The 15,929-nt window shown below is 44.4% G+C and overlaps 1 protein-coding gene across 1 annotated transcript; it reads left to right on the top strand.

Annotated features, from left to right (window-relative positions):
* The first annotated feature begins 4,030 nt into the window (after positions 1-4,030).
* On the top strand, positions 4,031-15,420 carry ttc39c (tetratricopeptide repeat domain 39C). The gene is made up of 14 exons (XM_056277829.1): positions 4,031-4,164; positions 5,309-5,357; positions 11,239-11,367; positions 12,013-12,127; positions 12,294-12,654; positions 13,295-13,463; positions 13,832-13,925; positions 14,005-14,112; positions 14,199-14,308; positions 14,423-14,546; positions 14,717-14,814; positions 14,924-15,028; positions 15,164-15,202; positions 15,331-15,420. Exons 1-14 carry the CDS (start codon positions 4,031-4,033, stop codon positions 15,418-15,420), a joined length of 1,725 nt encoding a protein of 574 aa, XP_056133804.1.
* The last annotated feature ends 509 nt before the right edge of the window (positions 15,421-15,929 follow it).

Here is a 15,929-nt window from a genome sequence, read left to right as displayed (position 1 = left end):
CCTCAGGAGTCCGACTCTCCTCAGCTGGCATTTGTTTAGCAATTCGGAGAGAACGTGAAAACTTGCGTCCTCTAGTGGCTGCACTCATACTAAAGAAACACCATTCATTTCTCCATTGACCAATTAAAAAAAAAAGATTACAAATGCATGCATGTGTAGGCACTTGAAACAGGAATTATGAAACATTTCAGAAAAGTTTTGTAAAAAAATTATCTTGTTCACGAAAATCACAATCAATATAGATTGACTCAATTTATATGTATTTGGCACATTGTCTGTCTTGGGAGAGAGCGCTTTGAGTGGCTGCTGCAGCTAGAAAAGCGCTATAAAAATGCAACTTGATTGATTGATTGATAATTGCCTTAATATTGCAATGTAGCTTCACACACACACACACACACACACACACACACACACACACACACACACACACACACACATATATAGTATAAAGCTTTTACAAATGTTTGACATTAGTTTTTGTTTATTTGTACTGTTTTTCTTTTTACTCTTTATTTGGACTTATTCTTGTTATTTTGCCTTGTCTGGTTTTATTTCTTTGTAAAGCACTTTGTAACATTGTGCTACATAAATAAAGTTACATAACTTTATTTATGTATATATATGTGTAACTTTATTCATGTAGAAAAGTGTTACATAAATAAAGTTACACACACACACACACACACACACACATATATATATATATATATATATATATATATATATATATATATATATACACACACATATATATAGTGTAACGTGCATGGATTAGTAGACACGCTGGCCGCTGGCTCGCGAGTCTGACCCTTTAGTCGAGCGGTTAGCTATGTCTCCTGCGGTGCGGGCGATACGGGTTCGCGTCCCGGCCGCGGCAGTTCCTGTGGTTGCGTTGTCCCCCGAATTCGCTACATTGGTGTCAGAAGTAGGATGGAGCGACCGTAAGGCCATCGGAAGCGTAGGCGCTCTGAGGCGTGAAGGAGCTTATATGCTTAAGCGCGGGGACGCGCTTCCCGAAGGAGGGGAGTAGTGTAACGTGCATGGATTAGTAGACACGCTGGCTCGCGGGTCTGACCCTTTAGTCGAGCGGTTAGCGATGTCTCCTGCGGTGCGGGCGATATGGGTTCGCGTCCTGGTCGCGACAGTTCCTGTGGTTGCGTTGTCCTCCGAATTCGCTACAATATACACTGCTCAAAAAAATAAAGGGAACACATAAGCAATGCAATGTAGCTCCAAGTCAATCACACTTTTGAGATATCAACCTGTCCAGTTAGGAAGCAACACTGATTTGTGAATCAATTTCACCTGTTGGTAAATTGTCTAATTTCCACCTGGTGGAAATTAGACAATTTGCAAGACAACCCCTATAACAGGAATGGATTTGCAGGTGGTGGCCACAGACCATTTGCCTGTCCTCATCTTTTCTGGCCGATCTTTGGTTAGTTTTTCATTTTGCTAGTGCCCTCACCACTAGAGGTGGCATGAGGCGGTATCTGCAACCTACAGAAGTTGCTCAGGTAGTGCAGCTCATCCAGGATGGCACATCAATGCGTGCTGTGGCAAGAAGATTTGATGTGTCTCCCAGCACAGTGTCCAGAGCATGGAGGAGGTACCAGGAGACAGGCCAGTACACCAGGAGACGTGGAGGGGGCCGCAGGAGGACAACAACCCCGCAGCAGGACCGCTATCTGGTCCTTTGTGCAAGGAGGAACAGGAGGAGCACTGCCGGAGCCCTACAAAACGACCTTCAACAGGCCACTAATGTGCAGGTTTCTGCTCAAACAGTGAGAAACAGAATGCATGAGGATGGTATGAGGGCCCGACGTCCACAATTGGGGCCTGTGCTCACAGCCCAACACCGTGCAGCCCGATAGACCTTTGCCAGAGAACATCTTGGTTGGCAGATTCGCCATTGGCGCCCTGTGCTCTTCACAGATGAGAGCAGGTTCACACTGAGCACATGTGACAGACGTGAGAGAGTCTGGAGACGCTGTTGAGAACGTTCTGCTGCCTGCAACATCCTCCAGCATGACCGGTTTGGCGGTGGGTCAGTGATGGTCTGGGGAGGCATATCCTTGGAGGGCCGCACAGACCTCTCTACGTGCTAGCCAGAGGTACCATGACTGCCATTAGGTACCGGGATGAGATCCTCAGACCCATTGTCAGACCATATGCTGGTACAGTGGGCCCTGGGTTCCTGCTCATGCATGACAATGCTCGTCCTCATGTGGCCAGAGTGTGTCAGCAGTTCCTGTATGTCGAGGGCATTGATGCTATGTACTGGCCTGCACGTTCCCCAGACCTGAATCCAATCGAGCACCTCTGGGACATCATTTCTCGTACCATCCGCCAACGCAATGTCGCACCACAGACTGTCCAGGAGTTGACCGATGCCCTGATCCAGGTCTGGGAGGAGATCCCTCAGGAGACATTCCGTCATCTCATCAGGAACATGCCCAGACGTTGTAGGGAGTGTATACAGGCACGTGGAGGCCACACACACTACTGAGCCTCATTTTGAATCGTCTTGAAGAATTTCCACAGAAGTTGGATTAGCCTATGTTCTCATTTTCCACTTTGATTTTGAGTATGATTCTGAATCCAGACCTTAATGGGCTAATGATTTTGATTTCCATTGATCATTCTTAGGTTATTTTGCTCTAAACACATTCCTCTGTCTAATAAATAAAGATTTTCAGCTGAAATATTTCATTCATCGAGGTCTATATTGTGTTTTTAGGTGTTCCCTTTATTTTTTTGAGCAGTGTATATAACATTGTGCTACATATATATGCAACATTGTGCTACACTTTGTAACATTGTGCTACATAAATAAAGTTACATATATATGCAACTTTATATATATGTAACTTTATTTATGTAGAAAAGTGCTACATAAATAAAGTTACACACACACACACACACACACACACACACACATATATATATATATATATATATATATATATATATATATATATATATATATATATAAATTCACCTTGATGTAGGAATGCAACCACCAGAGGGCAACTCTATTCCTTCCCCTCCTTTCAGGCTCATAACTCTCAAAATATAGAATTTGGCTCATAGGGGAAATTGGTTGGTGGCTCTCCCCTGTCAATTACAGTCCTTATTTGAGGAGATTTTGCTTCCTTTTTTTGCCAATGGAAAATTAGAAAGGTGTTATGGGACAGTGAGCCATCCGCCATCTTGGGACTGCATGTACGTTACTACAAAATGACGTCATATTGTTAAATCGGCGGGGTGCGCTCATCAGCCGATCCGTCAAGGGGAGGGCTGAGCCGGCGGGATGAGGAGGGACCACCTGCTGACGAGAGGAGGGAAACGGAGGAGGCACACGAAGAACTGGCCGATAGGATGCCGCTGTGCCTCGCAGGATGCGCTGTGCGTTATGACGACAAGCCGTCAGACGAGCTTTACGTGGGGCTGGCAGGAGAGAGGGTCCGGCTGCAGACCTCCTCTGGAGACACGGAGCAGCCTGCATGTTATGTAATGCACTGTGGCCGACAGAAGCCGGGGCAATTCCGACGGATGGCGAATCAAACGATGCACAAAGGAAGCCGCGGTAACGTCCGTTTTCGGCAGAAAGAAATGGTTTCTCAGATTAATCGGGGTGCAGTATAAATAAAAAAATTAGCGCGTCTTGGCATCCAGTGGCCCACCTATCTATCTATCTATCTATCTATCTATCTATCTATCTATCTATCTATCTATCTATCTATCTATCTATCTATCTATCTATCTATCTATCTATCTATCTATCTATCTATCTATCTATCTATCTATCTATCTATCTATCTATCTATCTATCTATCTATCTATCTATCTATCTATCTATCCATCTGAGGGAGCTCAGACGTCTGGAGCCTGTGGCATCAGGGGCGCGTCTCTGTTGGAGTTGGTCTCCTACTGTCGGCATCAGCCAATGCGGGTTTGTCTCGGGGAGGGCATTTGGTTCCGCGTTACACCGCTTTGCTCCGACGGCCGATAAGCTGTGTCAACAATGGCGGGGCCCGGGCAGTCCCAGCCGCAGAAGCAGGCGGAGCGCATAGATGATGCTGAGCTCGCGCTGCAGGGCATCAACATGCTGCTCAACAACGGCTTCAGAGAGAGCGACGAGCTCTTCAGGAGATACAGGTACAGCCATGTCACCATTCATCCATTCATTCCTTCCTTCATTGTGCCCTTTCATGGTAATGCACACTATCTGGACCGTTCAGAAAATACCGTTGGTGAGGGGTCAGTACAAGACAATACTAGTGATGAAGTGAGGCTATAAAACACCTGCTATTGAGTAGCCTGCAATTACAACGCAGAAATTTACTATAAATACACGGTGGCTTTTTGGCGAGATTACATAATCATAAAACCAGTATTCTACACCGGAGGCTTCAAAAATAAATTCTGTTCATTTTTTTCTTCCTTTTTGCTCGTGTCAGGACTAGGACGGTGCTCCTAATATGCATGATAAATGTGCACATCTGTCTCGGAGACCTTGTCCTATCGCGTTCAGTTACTTCCTGGTGGAACTCGGTAGCCCCTAGGTGTCAGCCTTCCCTTTCAACCTTTCATTTGACAAGTTTGACAGACAGCAGCGTAGACATTATTGCTCAGAAGGAGCATAACAGTTTCATCAGGTTTGCTTTCTGTAGTGACGTATGAAAGACTCAGTGGGAGCTCAGTGCCATAAGCCTCACCGCCACTCATGCAAGAAATGCATTTAGATTATGCTGGAAGTCACAGCCTCTCTCCACATTACATACAGACACTGATGTGCACTACACATTGCTTCACACGCTTGCATCATGGTACATGGACTTCTTTTTTTGTCATGACATTACTGTAGTGTGGATCAGGTGCATCAGTGTATGTGCTCCGGTCAGAACCCTGACTGTTTGCTGTGGCAGATGCATAGCTGGCGGTATTTGGAAGGAGGAGGTTTGAAGCACTCCCAAATAACCAATCTCTGATTGTGCAAGTAGGAGAAATGACCACTAATGGAACTAATTTTAGCTTCCAAGTCAATCAAGCCATTCACCCTCTATGGGTGTCCACATGCTGAAACAGCAGGAAGGACTGAATGATCCACTGCCTCCCCCGGGGGAAACATACTTTATCTGCAGTGGAAAGACTGCGAGAAAGCTTTTGACTATTTGGAATTACTTTTCAGCTACTTTGACAGGAAAATCATTCTTGTACTGTGATTTATATGGGTTTTTTTGTTTAGTGTGTCTGCTCTGTTACACCATTGTGTTGCCTCCATCTTGTTTTCTCCCTTTAGGACACAAAGCCCATTGATGAGCTTTGGGGCCAGCTTCGTCAGTTTCCTGGTAAGTTTCCATGTGAGCGTGCTGCATCAAGCCGTAACCTGCACATTGCTACAGGGTGGATTATGTTCAGATTTTAGGTTAATATGAATCAGAATCAGAATAATCTTTACTGGCCATGTGTGTTTGCACATACAAGGAATTTGACTGCGGTTTATTCACTCGCAATGTACTTACACAAAATAACAACACAGCAAACTTCAAGATTATATACAAGGAATAGCTATTAATGATTAATAGTTTCATTGTCAGAGGCAATACAGACCACTGTGATATTGTATTGTATTGGATATTTTATCTGGAGGCGCCACGGTGGCACAGTGGTTAGCGCAGTCGCCTCACAGCAAGAAGGTCCTGGGTTCGAGCCCCTGGGTAGTCCAACCTTGGGGGTCTCTGCTCTGTGTGGAGTTTGCATGTTCTCCGTGTGTCTGCGTGGGTTTTCTCCGGGGGCTTCAGTTTCCTCCCACAGTCCAAAGACATGTAGGTCAGGTGAATCGGCCATACTAAATTGTCCCTAAGTATGAATGTGTGTGTGTGTGTGTGTGTGTGTGTGTGTGTGTGGTGTGTGTGTGTATGTCAGCTCTGGGTGATGGTCTGGTGGCCTGTCCAGGGTGTCTCCCCGCCTGTCTCCCCGCCAGCCGGTTAATGTTTGGACCTTTATTTCTCCATCCACCATCCCTGATGTCTCCCCCTGATAGAGAGAACTCAAGATTAATGATGTTTAATGCTTTCGATTATCTTTGAAGTGGTGCCACAGTGGTCATGTTAGTTTTACGTGGAGACAGACATGAAAAACACATGACCATTTGCAGGTATTTCTTGCAAACGTCTCTGTCAGTAATCTTAAAAGAACTCTAATGACCTATACACCATGGCAAAACACATTTTACATGACCCTAAAGCTGCAGTACACATGGTGATGGTGTTGTATATGGGCACAGACCGCTGCCTTCAGTGGGTTGAGCAAGTAACACAACAAGATGATCCAACACAAACCAGTATGTAAAACTGATGGCACCCTTGTCACCTTCATAATCATCTCTTTGGCCTTTCTATCCATCACCAAAAGGAAATTTTCCTTGCAAAAAAATGCAGTGTAGTTGTGATCTACTGGCCACTAATGGAGGGGTTGTTGGGAGACAGATTTTCCACAACATGGTTGCAGAGCTGGCCTCTGTGGAAGGACAGATGGTGGTCGATTTTGCGAAAAGGATGGAAATGGCTGTGGTGAATACATATTTCAAGAAGAGGGAGGAACACAGGGTGACATACAAGAGTGGAGGAAAGTGCACACAGGTGGACTATATCTTATGTAGAAGGCGCCATCTAAAAGGGATTGGAGACTGCAAGGTGGTGACAGGGGAGAACGTAGCTAGGCAGCATCGGATGGTGGTCTGTAGGATAACTTTGGAGACCAAGAAGAGGAGGCAAGTGAAGACACAGCCGAAGATCAAATGGTGGAAGTTGAAGAAGGAAGACTGTTGCGTGGAGTTCAGGCAGGAGTTAAGACAGGCACTGGGTGGTAGTGAAGAGTTGCCAGATGGCTGGACAACCACTGCAGAAATAGTCAGGGAGACAGCTAGGAAGGTACTTGGTGTGTCATCAGGACAGAGGAAGGAAGACAAGGAGACTTGGTGGTGGAATGAGGAAGTACAGCAAATTATACAGAGGAAAAGGTTGGCAAAGAAGAAGTGGGATAGTAAGAGAGATGAAGAAAGTAGACAGGAGTACAAGGAGATGCAGCGTAAAGCAAAGAGAGAGGTGGCAAAGGAAAAGGCGTATGGTGAGTTGTATGACAGATTAGACACTAAGGAAGGAGAAAAGGACTTGTACCGATTGGCTAGACAGAGGGACCAAGCTGCAAAGGATGTGCAGCAAGTTAGGGCGATCAAGGATAGAAATGGAAATGTGCTGACAAGCGAGGAGAGTGTGCTAAGAAGGTGGAAGGAGTACTTTGAGGGGCTGATGGATGAAGAAAATGAGAGAGAGAGAAGGTTGGATGATGTGGGGATAGTGAATCAGGAAGTTCAGCAGATTAGCAAGGAGGAAGTGAGGGCGGCTATGAAGAGGATGAAGAGTGGAAAGGCAGTTGGTCCTGATGACATACCTGTGGAGGCATGGAGATGTTTAGGAGAGATGGCAGTGGAGTTTTTAACTACACTGCTCAAAAAAATAAAGGGAACACATAAGCAATGCAATGTAGCTCCAAGTCAATCACACTTTTGAGATATCAACCTGTCCAGTTAGGAAGCAACACTGATTTGTGAATCAATTTCACCTGTTGGTAAATTGTCTAATTTCCACCAGGTGGAAATTAGACAATTTGCAAGACAACCCCTATAACAGGAATGGATTTGCAGGTGGTGGCCACAGACCATTTGCCTGTCCTCATCTTTTCTGGCCGATCTTTGGTTAGTTTTTCATTTTGCTAGTGCCCTCACCACTAGAGGTGGCATGAGGCGGTATCTGCAACCAACAGAAGTTGCTCAGGTAGTGCAGCTCATCCAGGATGGCACATCAATGCGTGCTGTGGCAAGAAGATTTGATGTGTCTCCCAGCACAGTGTCCAGAGCATGGAGGAGGTACCAGGAGACAGGCCAGTACACCAGGAGACGTGGAGGGGGCCGCAGGAGGACAACAACCCCGCAGCAGGACCGCTATCTGGTCCTTTGTGCAAGGAGGAACAGGAGGAGCACTGCCGGAGCACTACAAAACGACCTTCAACAGGCCACTAATGTGCAGGTTTCTGCTCAAACAGTGAGAAACAGAATGCATGAGGATGGTATGAGGGCCCGACGTCCACAATTGGGGCCTGTGCTCACAGCCCAACACCGTGCAGCCCGATAGACCTTTGCCAGAGAACATCTTGGTTGGCAGATTCGCCATTGGCGCCCTGTGCTCTTCACAGATGAGAGCAGGTTCACACTGAACACATGTGACAGACGTGAGAGAGTCTGGAGACGCTGTGGAGAACGTTCTGCTGCCTGCAACATCCTCCAGCATGACCGGTTTGGCGGTGGGTCAGTGATGGTCTGGGGAGGCATATCCTTGGAGGGCTGCACAGACCTCTCTACGTGCTAGCCAGAGGTACCATGACTGCCATTAGGTACCGGGATGAGATCCTCAGACCCATTGTCAGACCATATGCTGGTGCAGTGGGCCCTGGGTTCCTGCTCATGCATGACAATGCTCGTCCTCATGTGGCCAGAGTGTGTCAGCAGTTCCTGTATGTCGAGGGCATTGATGCTATGGACTGGCCTGCACGTTCCCCAGACCTGAATCCAATCGAGCACCTCTGGGACATCATTTCTCGTACCATCCGCCAACGCGATGTCGCACCACAGACTGTCCAGGAGTTGACCGATGCCCTAATCCAGATTTGGGAGGAGATCCCTCAGGAGCTCATCCGTCGTCTCATCAGGAGCATGCCCAGACGTTGTAGGGAGTGTATACAGGCACGTGGAGGCCACACACACTACTGAGCCTCATTTTGAATCGTCTTGAAGAATTTCCACAGAAGTTGGAGCAGCCTATGTTCTCATTTTCCACTTTGATTTTGAGTATGATTCTGAATCCAGACCTTAATGGGCTAATGATTTTGATTTCCATTGATCATTCTTAGGTTATTTTGCTCTAAACACATTCCTCTGTCTAATAAATAAAGATTTTCAGCTGAAATATTTCATTCATCGAGGTCTATATTGTGTTTTTAGGTGTTCCCTTTATTTTTTTGAGCAGTGTAGATTGTTTAACACAATCCTGGAAAGTGAGAGGATGCCTGAGGAGTGGAGAAGAAGCATACTGGTACCGATTTTCAAGAACAAGGGCAATGTGCAGAACTGTAACAACTACAGAGGTATAAAGTTGATCAGCCACAGCATGAAGATTTGGGAAAGAGTAATAGAAGCTAGGTTAAGAGGAGAGGTGATGATCAGCGAGCAGCAGTATGGGTTCATGCCACGAAAGAGCACCACAGATGCGATGTTTGCTTTGAGAATGTTGATTGAAAAGTATAGAGAAGGCCAGAAAGAGTTGCATTGTGTCTTTGTAGATTTAGAGAAAGCTTATGACAGGGTGCCGAGAGAGGAGGTGTGGTATTGTATGAGGAAGTCAGGAGTTGCAGAGAAGTATGTAGGTGTGGTGCAGGATACGTATGAGGGAAGTGTGACAATGGTGAGGTGTGCGGTTGGAATGACAGATGGGTTCAAGGTGGAGGTGGGATTACATCAAGGATCGGTTCTGAGCCCTTTCTTGTTTGCAATGGTGATGGACAGGTTGACGGACAAGATCAGGCAGGAGTCTCCATGGACGATGATGTTCGCGGATGACATTGTGATCTGTAGCGAGAGTAGGGTGCAGGTTGAGGAGAGCCTGGAGAGGTGGAGGTATGCACTGGAGAGAAGAGGAATGAAAGTCAGTAGGAGCAAGACGGAATACCTATGTGTGAATGAGAGAGAGGACAGTGGAATGGTCAGGATGCAAGGAGTGGAGGTGACAAAGGCATTTGAGTTTAAATACTTGGGGTCAATTGTCCAAAGTAACGGGGAGTGCAGTAGAGAGGTGAAAAAGAGAGTGCAGGCAGGGTTGGAGTGGGTGGAGAAGTGTGTCAGGAGTGATTTGTGACAGAAGGGTACCAGCAAGAGTTAAAGGGAAAGTTTACAAGATGGTTGTGAGACCAGCTATGTTATATGGTTTGGAGACAGTGGCACTGACGAAAAGACAGGAGGCGGAGCTGGAGGTGGCAGAGTTGAAGATGCTAAGATTTTCACTGGGAGTAACGAAGGAGGACAGGATTAGGAACGATTATATTAGAGGGACCACTCAGGTTGGACGGTTTGGAGACAAAGCAAGAGAGGCAAGATTGAGATGGCTTGGACATGTGTGGAGGAGAGATGCTGAGTATATTGGGAGAAGGATGCTGAATATGGAGCTGCCAGGGAAGAGGAGAAGAGGAAGGCCAAAGAGGAGGTTTATGGATGTGGTGAGGGAAGACATGGAGGTGGCTGGTATGACAGAGGAAGACGCAGAAGACAGGAAGAAATGGAAACGGATGATCTGCTGTGGCGACCCCTAACGGGAGCAGCCGAAAGTAGTAGTAGTAGTAGTAGTAAGTTGCAGAGCTGGCCTCTGTCACTGCCCCTCATGTCAGCGTTTTAGTCCACCATGACACAAGCGATGATGTCAACTTCTCTCCTCAGATGCACAACTGCCTTGAAGGAAAGGGGTTGGGGACCATAAATGAAGGCGACATACATGTTAAGTGATAAATGCGGAACATGTATATGAAGAGAAAGCCACGGCTTTTACAATAAGAGTCCATGCAATGTAATCTGATTCTGCTGTCAACTGGGTGGCCTATTTTACTTTACCTGTCTAGGTTATGAAAAAAAAACTTTCTCTATTAAAGGGTAAAATGCTGTGATAGAAGTTGGTTGTATTTTTCATGAAACACAGACACAATTAATACTGATGTCACCTTAATACTCAATGAATTTTTCTAGAGAAAGGGTGCTTTATCCTGGCCCAGCTTTATAATATTATCATTATGTAACTTGCCCTCACTTCTATTTGAACACACTTTTTTTTGCAGGCTTGCTCTATCTAGCACACCCCTGAGGATTAATTTGCAGATCATGTTAATCACAGAATGAAAAGACGCTTATATATAAAATCTGGTATCTCTCACAATAATAGCGTCTGTTTATCATTGAAGAGCATTGCACACCACTGTGTATGGCCATCTCATTTAAACAAAGAACTCACAAAAAGGTTTTTCTCTCAAATTGTGACTTATTAAAAATTCTTTATTTCCAAATGCTTCACCGTGATACTTGTAAATAAAAGGAAACACTTTTTCATGTCTGTTTGCTGTATTGCTGTGCAGAATGCCATGATGACTTTTGAGGAGGAGAAGATGCAGACAGCCTGCGATGACCTGAGGACCACGGAGAAGCTGTGTGAAAACGACAGCGCCGGGGTCATAGAGACGATCAGGAACAAGATAAAGAAGAGCGTGAGTGCAACATTACTGCCAAAAGAAGTCAATGTATAGAATATAATGTACAGATTATTTTAAGGAAGGGCAATGGTATGACAGGCTGAGACAATTATGTCGTTTCCAGCTCAAATGTGGCCATATAAGTGTCAATAATAGAACTGAGTCATTTTAAGTAAATGCCATTGATGCCAATAATATAGATTTGCAAATTAAATGGCGTCTCTGTTAATTATTTCAGCATTCATGGTTACGTGCTGATTTTACACCCAAAGTATATGTTAAACAATTTTATTTTCCCTCAGTTACTTCTAGGTACACAGCATCACAGTGTTGCTGCGACTCCTTATAGCAGGCACATGTTTCAGATAACAATGTTTAGGTTCTCAGCATGGGTCCTAATGATGTTGTCAACAGTGAGATCATGCCAAACCCTCCCTATAACTTGATTAGTACCTCTCTGAAATGTAATCAAGGGATGTAGTGAGGTTAGTGTGGCCCAGTTAGCAATGATGTGTTTCAGTACACAGGGAAATGCAGTTTTTTGGCAACTAGCCATGAAAGAGTATCTTTAGTTTGAGCTGACTGGTATTTACAAAGCTCTTTGTGTGTGTGTGTGTGTGTGTGTGTGTGTGTGTGTGTGTGTGTGTGTGTGTGTGATAGATGGACTCCCAGAGGTCAGGGGTTGTCGTCGTTGACCGCCTGCAGCGACAGATTATTGTTGCCGACTGTCAGGTCTATCTCGCTGTGCTCTCCTTTGTCAAACAGGAGCTCTCAGGTAATGCAGTTTAATCTGGGAGCTGAACCACATAAATGCCTAAATTGGGTTTATGGAAACAACAGTGTGTTGATAGCTTGCACCAACTGTTTTTTTTTATTTTGATGATTTATTAAGGAAGGTTTTGCAACACTTCAGCATTACCCTGTCCTATTTCCACCAACAGCGTACATTAAAGGAGGCTGGATCCTTCGTAAGGCCTGGAAGATGTACAACAAGTGCCACAGTGATATTAGCCAACTGCAGGAGGCTTGTCAGAGGAGGTCCTCTCTCCACCAGGAGTCTCTCTCAACTGGCAACGCCAATCACAACGTGCCAATGGGGAACGGAGTAACTGCAGAAGCTCTGGACCGGCTCAAGGGCTCTGTCAGCTTTGGTTATGGCCTCTTCCACTTGTGCATCTCCATGGTGCCACCACACCTGCTCAAAATTATCAATCTACTCGGTTTCCCTGGGGACCGTCTCCAGGGTTTGTCCTCCCTCATGTATGCCAGCGAGAGTAAGGACATGAAGGCCCCCTTAGCTACGTGAGTAGGCCCAGACTTTGGCCCTATACTGAGGAAAAAAGTGTGTGGGAGGGTGGGGGTTGACCAGGTCATTTCTATTACCATAACAGAAGAGTACAGAATATGATATGTTCGCAGTATTGCTTTTCTAGATGTGCCCTATTTATTTTCTTAAGATACACTTTGCAAATTGATACAGTTGGTAGATAACCAAAGCTAATATCAACCAACCACATAATCACTTTCCAAAAAGTCTTGGTAGACATAGGCTCTAGTACGCAACTTGCAGGTTCACACATACCATTGTGTTAACAGTATGTAATACATTTAATGGTTGAATTCAAAGCAAAAAGCATTTTACTCCTATTTTTATTTATCTCTGGATTGTGAAATTACACATTTTAGTGGTTGTTCAATAGCTAAAGCTATTAATGATGTGCCCAGATGTATCTTGTATATAGGGCAGGATCTATACACAAATGTGACCTGTTCTGCTCAGTTTAGCATTGAGAATTTATCTCCCCCCACATCCATAGTTTAATTCACCAAAATTTGTGTCCACTCTAATAAATACAGCATATATTGTGTGAATTGATAAATGATGGTGTTCTAAGCAAATTCAGACATTTGGTTAGGTTAATGCCAGTCTCTTGTTGCTCAGGTTGGCCCTGCTGTGGTACCACACAGTAGTTTTGCCTTTTTTTGCTCTGGATGGCTCAGACACACATGCAGGTCTGCTGGAAGCCAAAGCCATTCTGCAGAGAAAGTCAGTGGTATACCCCAACTCCTCCCTATTCATGTTCTTTAAAGGACGGGTTCAAAGGCTAGAGGTATGTATAAAGAGTTGGGCTTGCAGGACATTGACATGACAGCTAATTGTGATGAAGTTTTTTGCAGCTGGAGTTAGTTCACTCATTTGTTTTATGTAGCTAAACATTGGCTAAAATAGACTCCAGACCCATCTTTGATGAATGCCATTTGAGATTTAGAATAGGCCTACAGCGACCATCAGCAAGTTTTTCAATTCAGAAATTTCTATTGGCACTGAAAATAAATATGCATGAATGACAGTTCATTAAGTCACCAACATCTGATTAGTCATCATCCCATCTGACTAAAATACAACATATGAATGTAGTGTGTTTCTAACATGATTACCTTTACCTGTTTGGTTGTGTGCTGTCTCCTATATCTCCAGTGCCATATCAACAGTGCTTTGGCTTCCTTCCATGATGCATTAGAGCTTGCATCAGACCAAAGAGAGATCCAGCATGTGTGTCTCTATGAGATTGGTATGTGTTTTCTCATTAGGCTGGTCTTAACATACAGGCACTAAGCTTACAGGGAGAAACTTTACTTTGTCTTTCTCAGGCTGGTGTAGCATGATAGAGATGAACTTTGAAGATGCATACAGATCATTCGAGAGACTGAAGAATGAGTCACGATGGTCACAGTGCTACTATGCCTATCTTACCGGAGGTGAGCCTGTCACCTTGACAAACTCCTAAGCTCCTAAGAAAAGTTAATATTGGATAGCCTAAATTGTCCTGCTCATCCTTCTTCAGTGTGCCAGGGTGCCTCAGGTGACCTCAATGGAGCAAGTGGTGTTTTCAAAGATGTACAGAAGCTGTTCAAAAGAAAGAACAACCAGATAGAGCAGTTTGCCCTAAAAAGGGTAAGTTTTGTTTTCCTGAAGATTTTTCTACTAGGCATTTTGTTTCTATTTTGAAAATTGTTGCAGCTGTGTATGATGGAATCTTTCCCTTCTTTGTCTGATTCCTATCTGCAGGCTGAAAGACTGAGGAAGATCTCACCCACAAGAGAGCTGTGCATCCTTGGTGTGATTGAGGTACTGTACTTGTGGAAGGCACTTCCAAACTGCTCCTCCTCTAAACTCCAGATGATGAATCAGGGTAAGGGTGACTCATAGGATTTGAACCAACATGAACATTACTGCTCTAGCTGCTCTAGCTGAGTTTTTCCTTTTTCAGTTTTTACTGGACATGAGGGGTGTTCATATGCAAAACCAGTATTGTGATATTATACAGCAGTGTGTGATACTTTGCCTTTTGTGTCGGTTCAGTGTTGCAAAGTGTAGAGGATGCATCATGCAGAGGCCTGAAACATCTACTTCTTGGTGCCATTCACAAATGTCACGGAAACACTAAAGATGCTGTTCAGGTATGACTGTCCAGTTAACATTAGTAAAAAAAAAAAAGGCAATACGATGGTTTAAGGCTAAAATATAACATAAATGACTGATCTTTATTTCACTTTATCTCTCGTCCAGTCGTTCCAGCTGGCTGCTAGAGATGAGTATGGGCGACAGATCAACTCGTATGTACAGCCATACTCTTACTATGAGCTGGGATGTATACTCCTTGCAAAACCAGAGGTGAGTTTATTGCAAGTAATACTTGACTTGTTGGGTGCAGCTTGTTTGACTTACTCAGAAACCGTAGATGGATTTTCCTTTTGAATAACAGTAACACGTCATACTCAACCCTTTTTTGGTTTTATTTTAACTTAGACAGTGGGAAAGGGGAGATCATTGCTTCTTCAAGCAAAGGTAATATATTTAGATGAAACTCTGCTGATATGCACGTCATACTTATTTACACAAAGGTATCACTTAGCTATAGTACATTTCATCCCAAACTAAGTCTTGACAAGCTTTTATTTATTTTTTCCTTTTAGGAGGATTTTGCAGGCTACGACTTTGAGAACAGGCTCCACGTACGCATTCATTCAGCCCTGGCCTCATTAAAGGAAGTAGTGCCTCAGTGACCCCCAGACAGGAAAGTTTGCAATGACTCAAGCTGTGCTGTTGATGAAAGCATGGCTTTTTACAATAAAGTGAAAGCCATTCAAAACCACTGTATGACTTTGTAGTGGACAGGTTCTTTTCGGGGGGGGGGGGTGGTTTCTTTTTCCCATTTTAGGTGTTTTAACACATCCAAACATAGTAGCTAACAATTTCACCACCAGTGACAGTCGTGTTAACTGACTTGTGTATTGGAAGGACTGTAGTTGTGCCTCTCTGCTCCTGCCTGTGGTCCCATTCAGCACATGAAGAATGCCTTTCCATGAGATCAGCTCACATGACGTTTACAAGAACACACTACTAGTATTCTGATGGTAGTCTTTTTTTTCACAATCTTTGAACACACAGTTAAGACAGTTAAATATGTTAACCCAAAAGTTATTATAAAACAACAAAAGGGAAAGGTTTGGTGAATTAAATATTCAATTCCTCTATGTCTTCTTATGGAGTACTTTGTGGGTTTCTTAACTCG

Source organism: Lampris incognitus, chromosome 3 (assembly GCF_029633865.1).
Source record: "Lampris incognitus isolate fLamInc1 chromosome 3, fLamInc1.hap2, whole genome shotgun sequence".
In the NCBI taxonomy this organism is placed as follows: domain Eukaryota; kingdom Metazoa; phylum Chordata; class Actinopteri; order Lampriformes; family Lampridae; genus Lampris; species Lampris incognitus.
The sequence above is the reverse complement of the archived record's forward strand: the minus strand, read 5'-3'. Positions and strand labels throughout refer to the sequence as shown.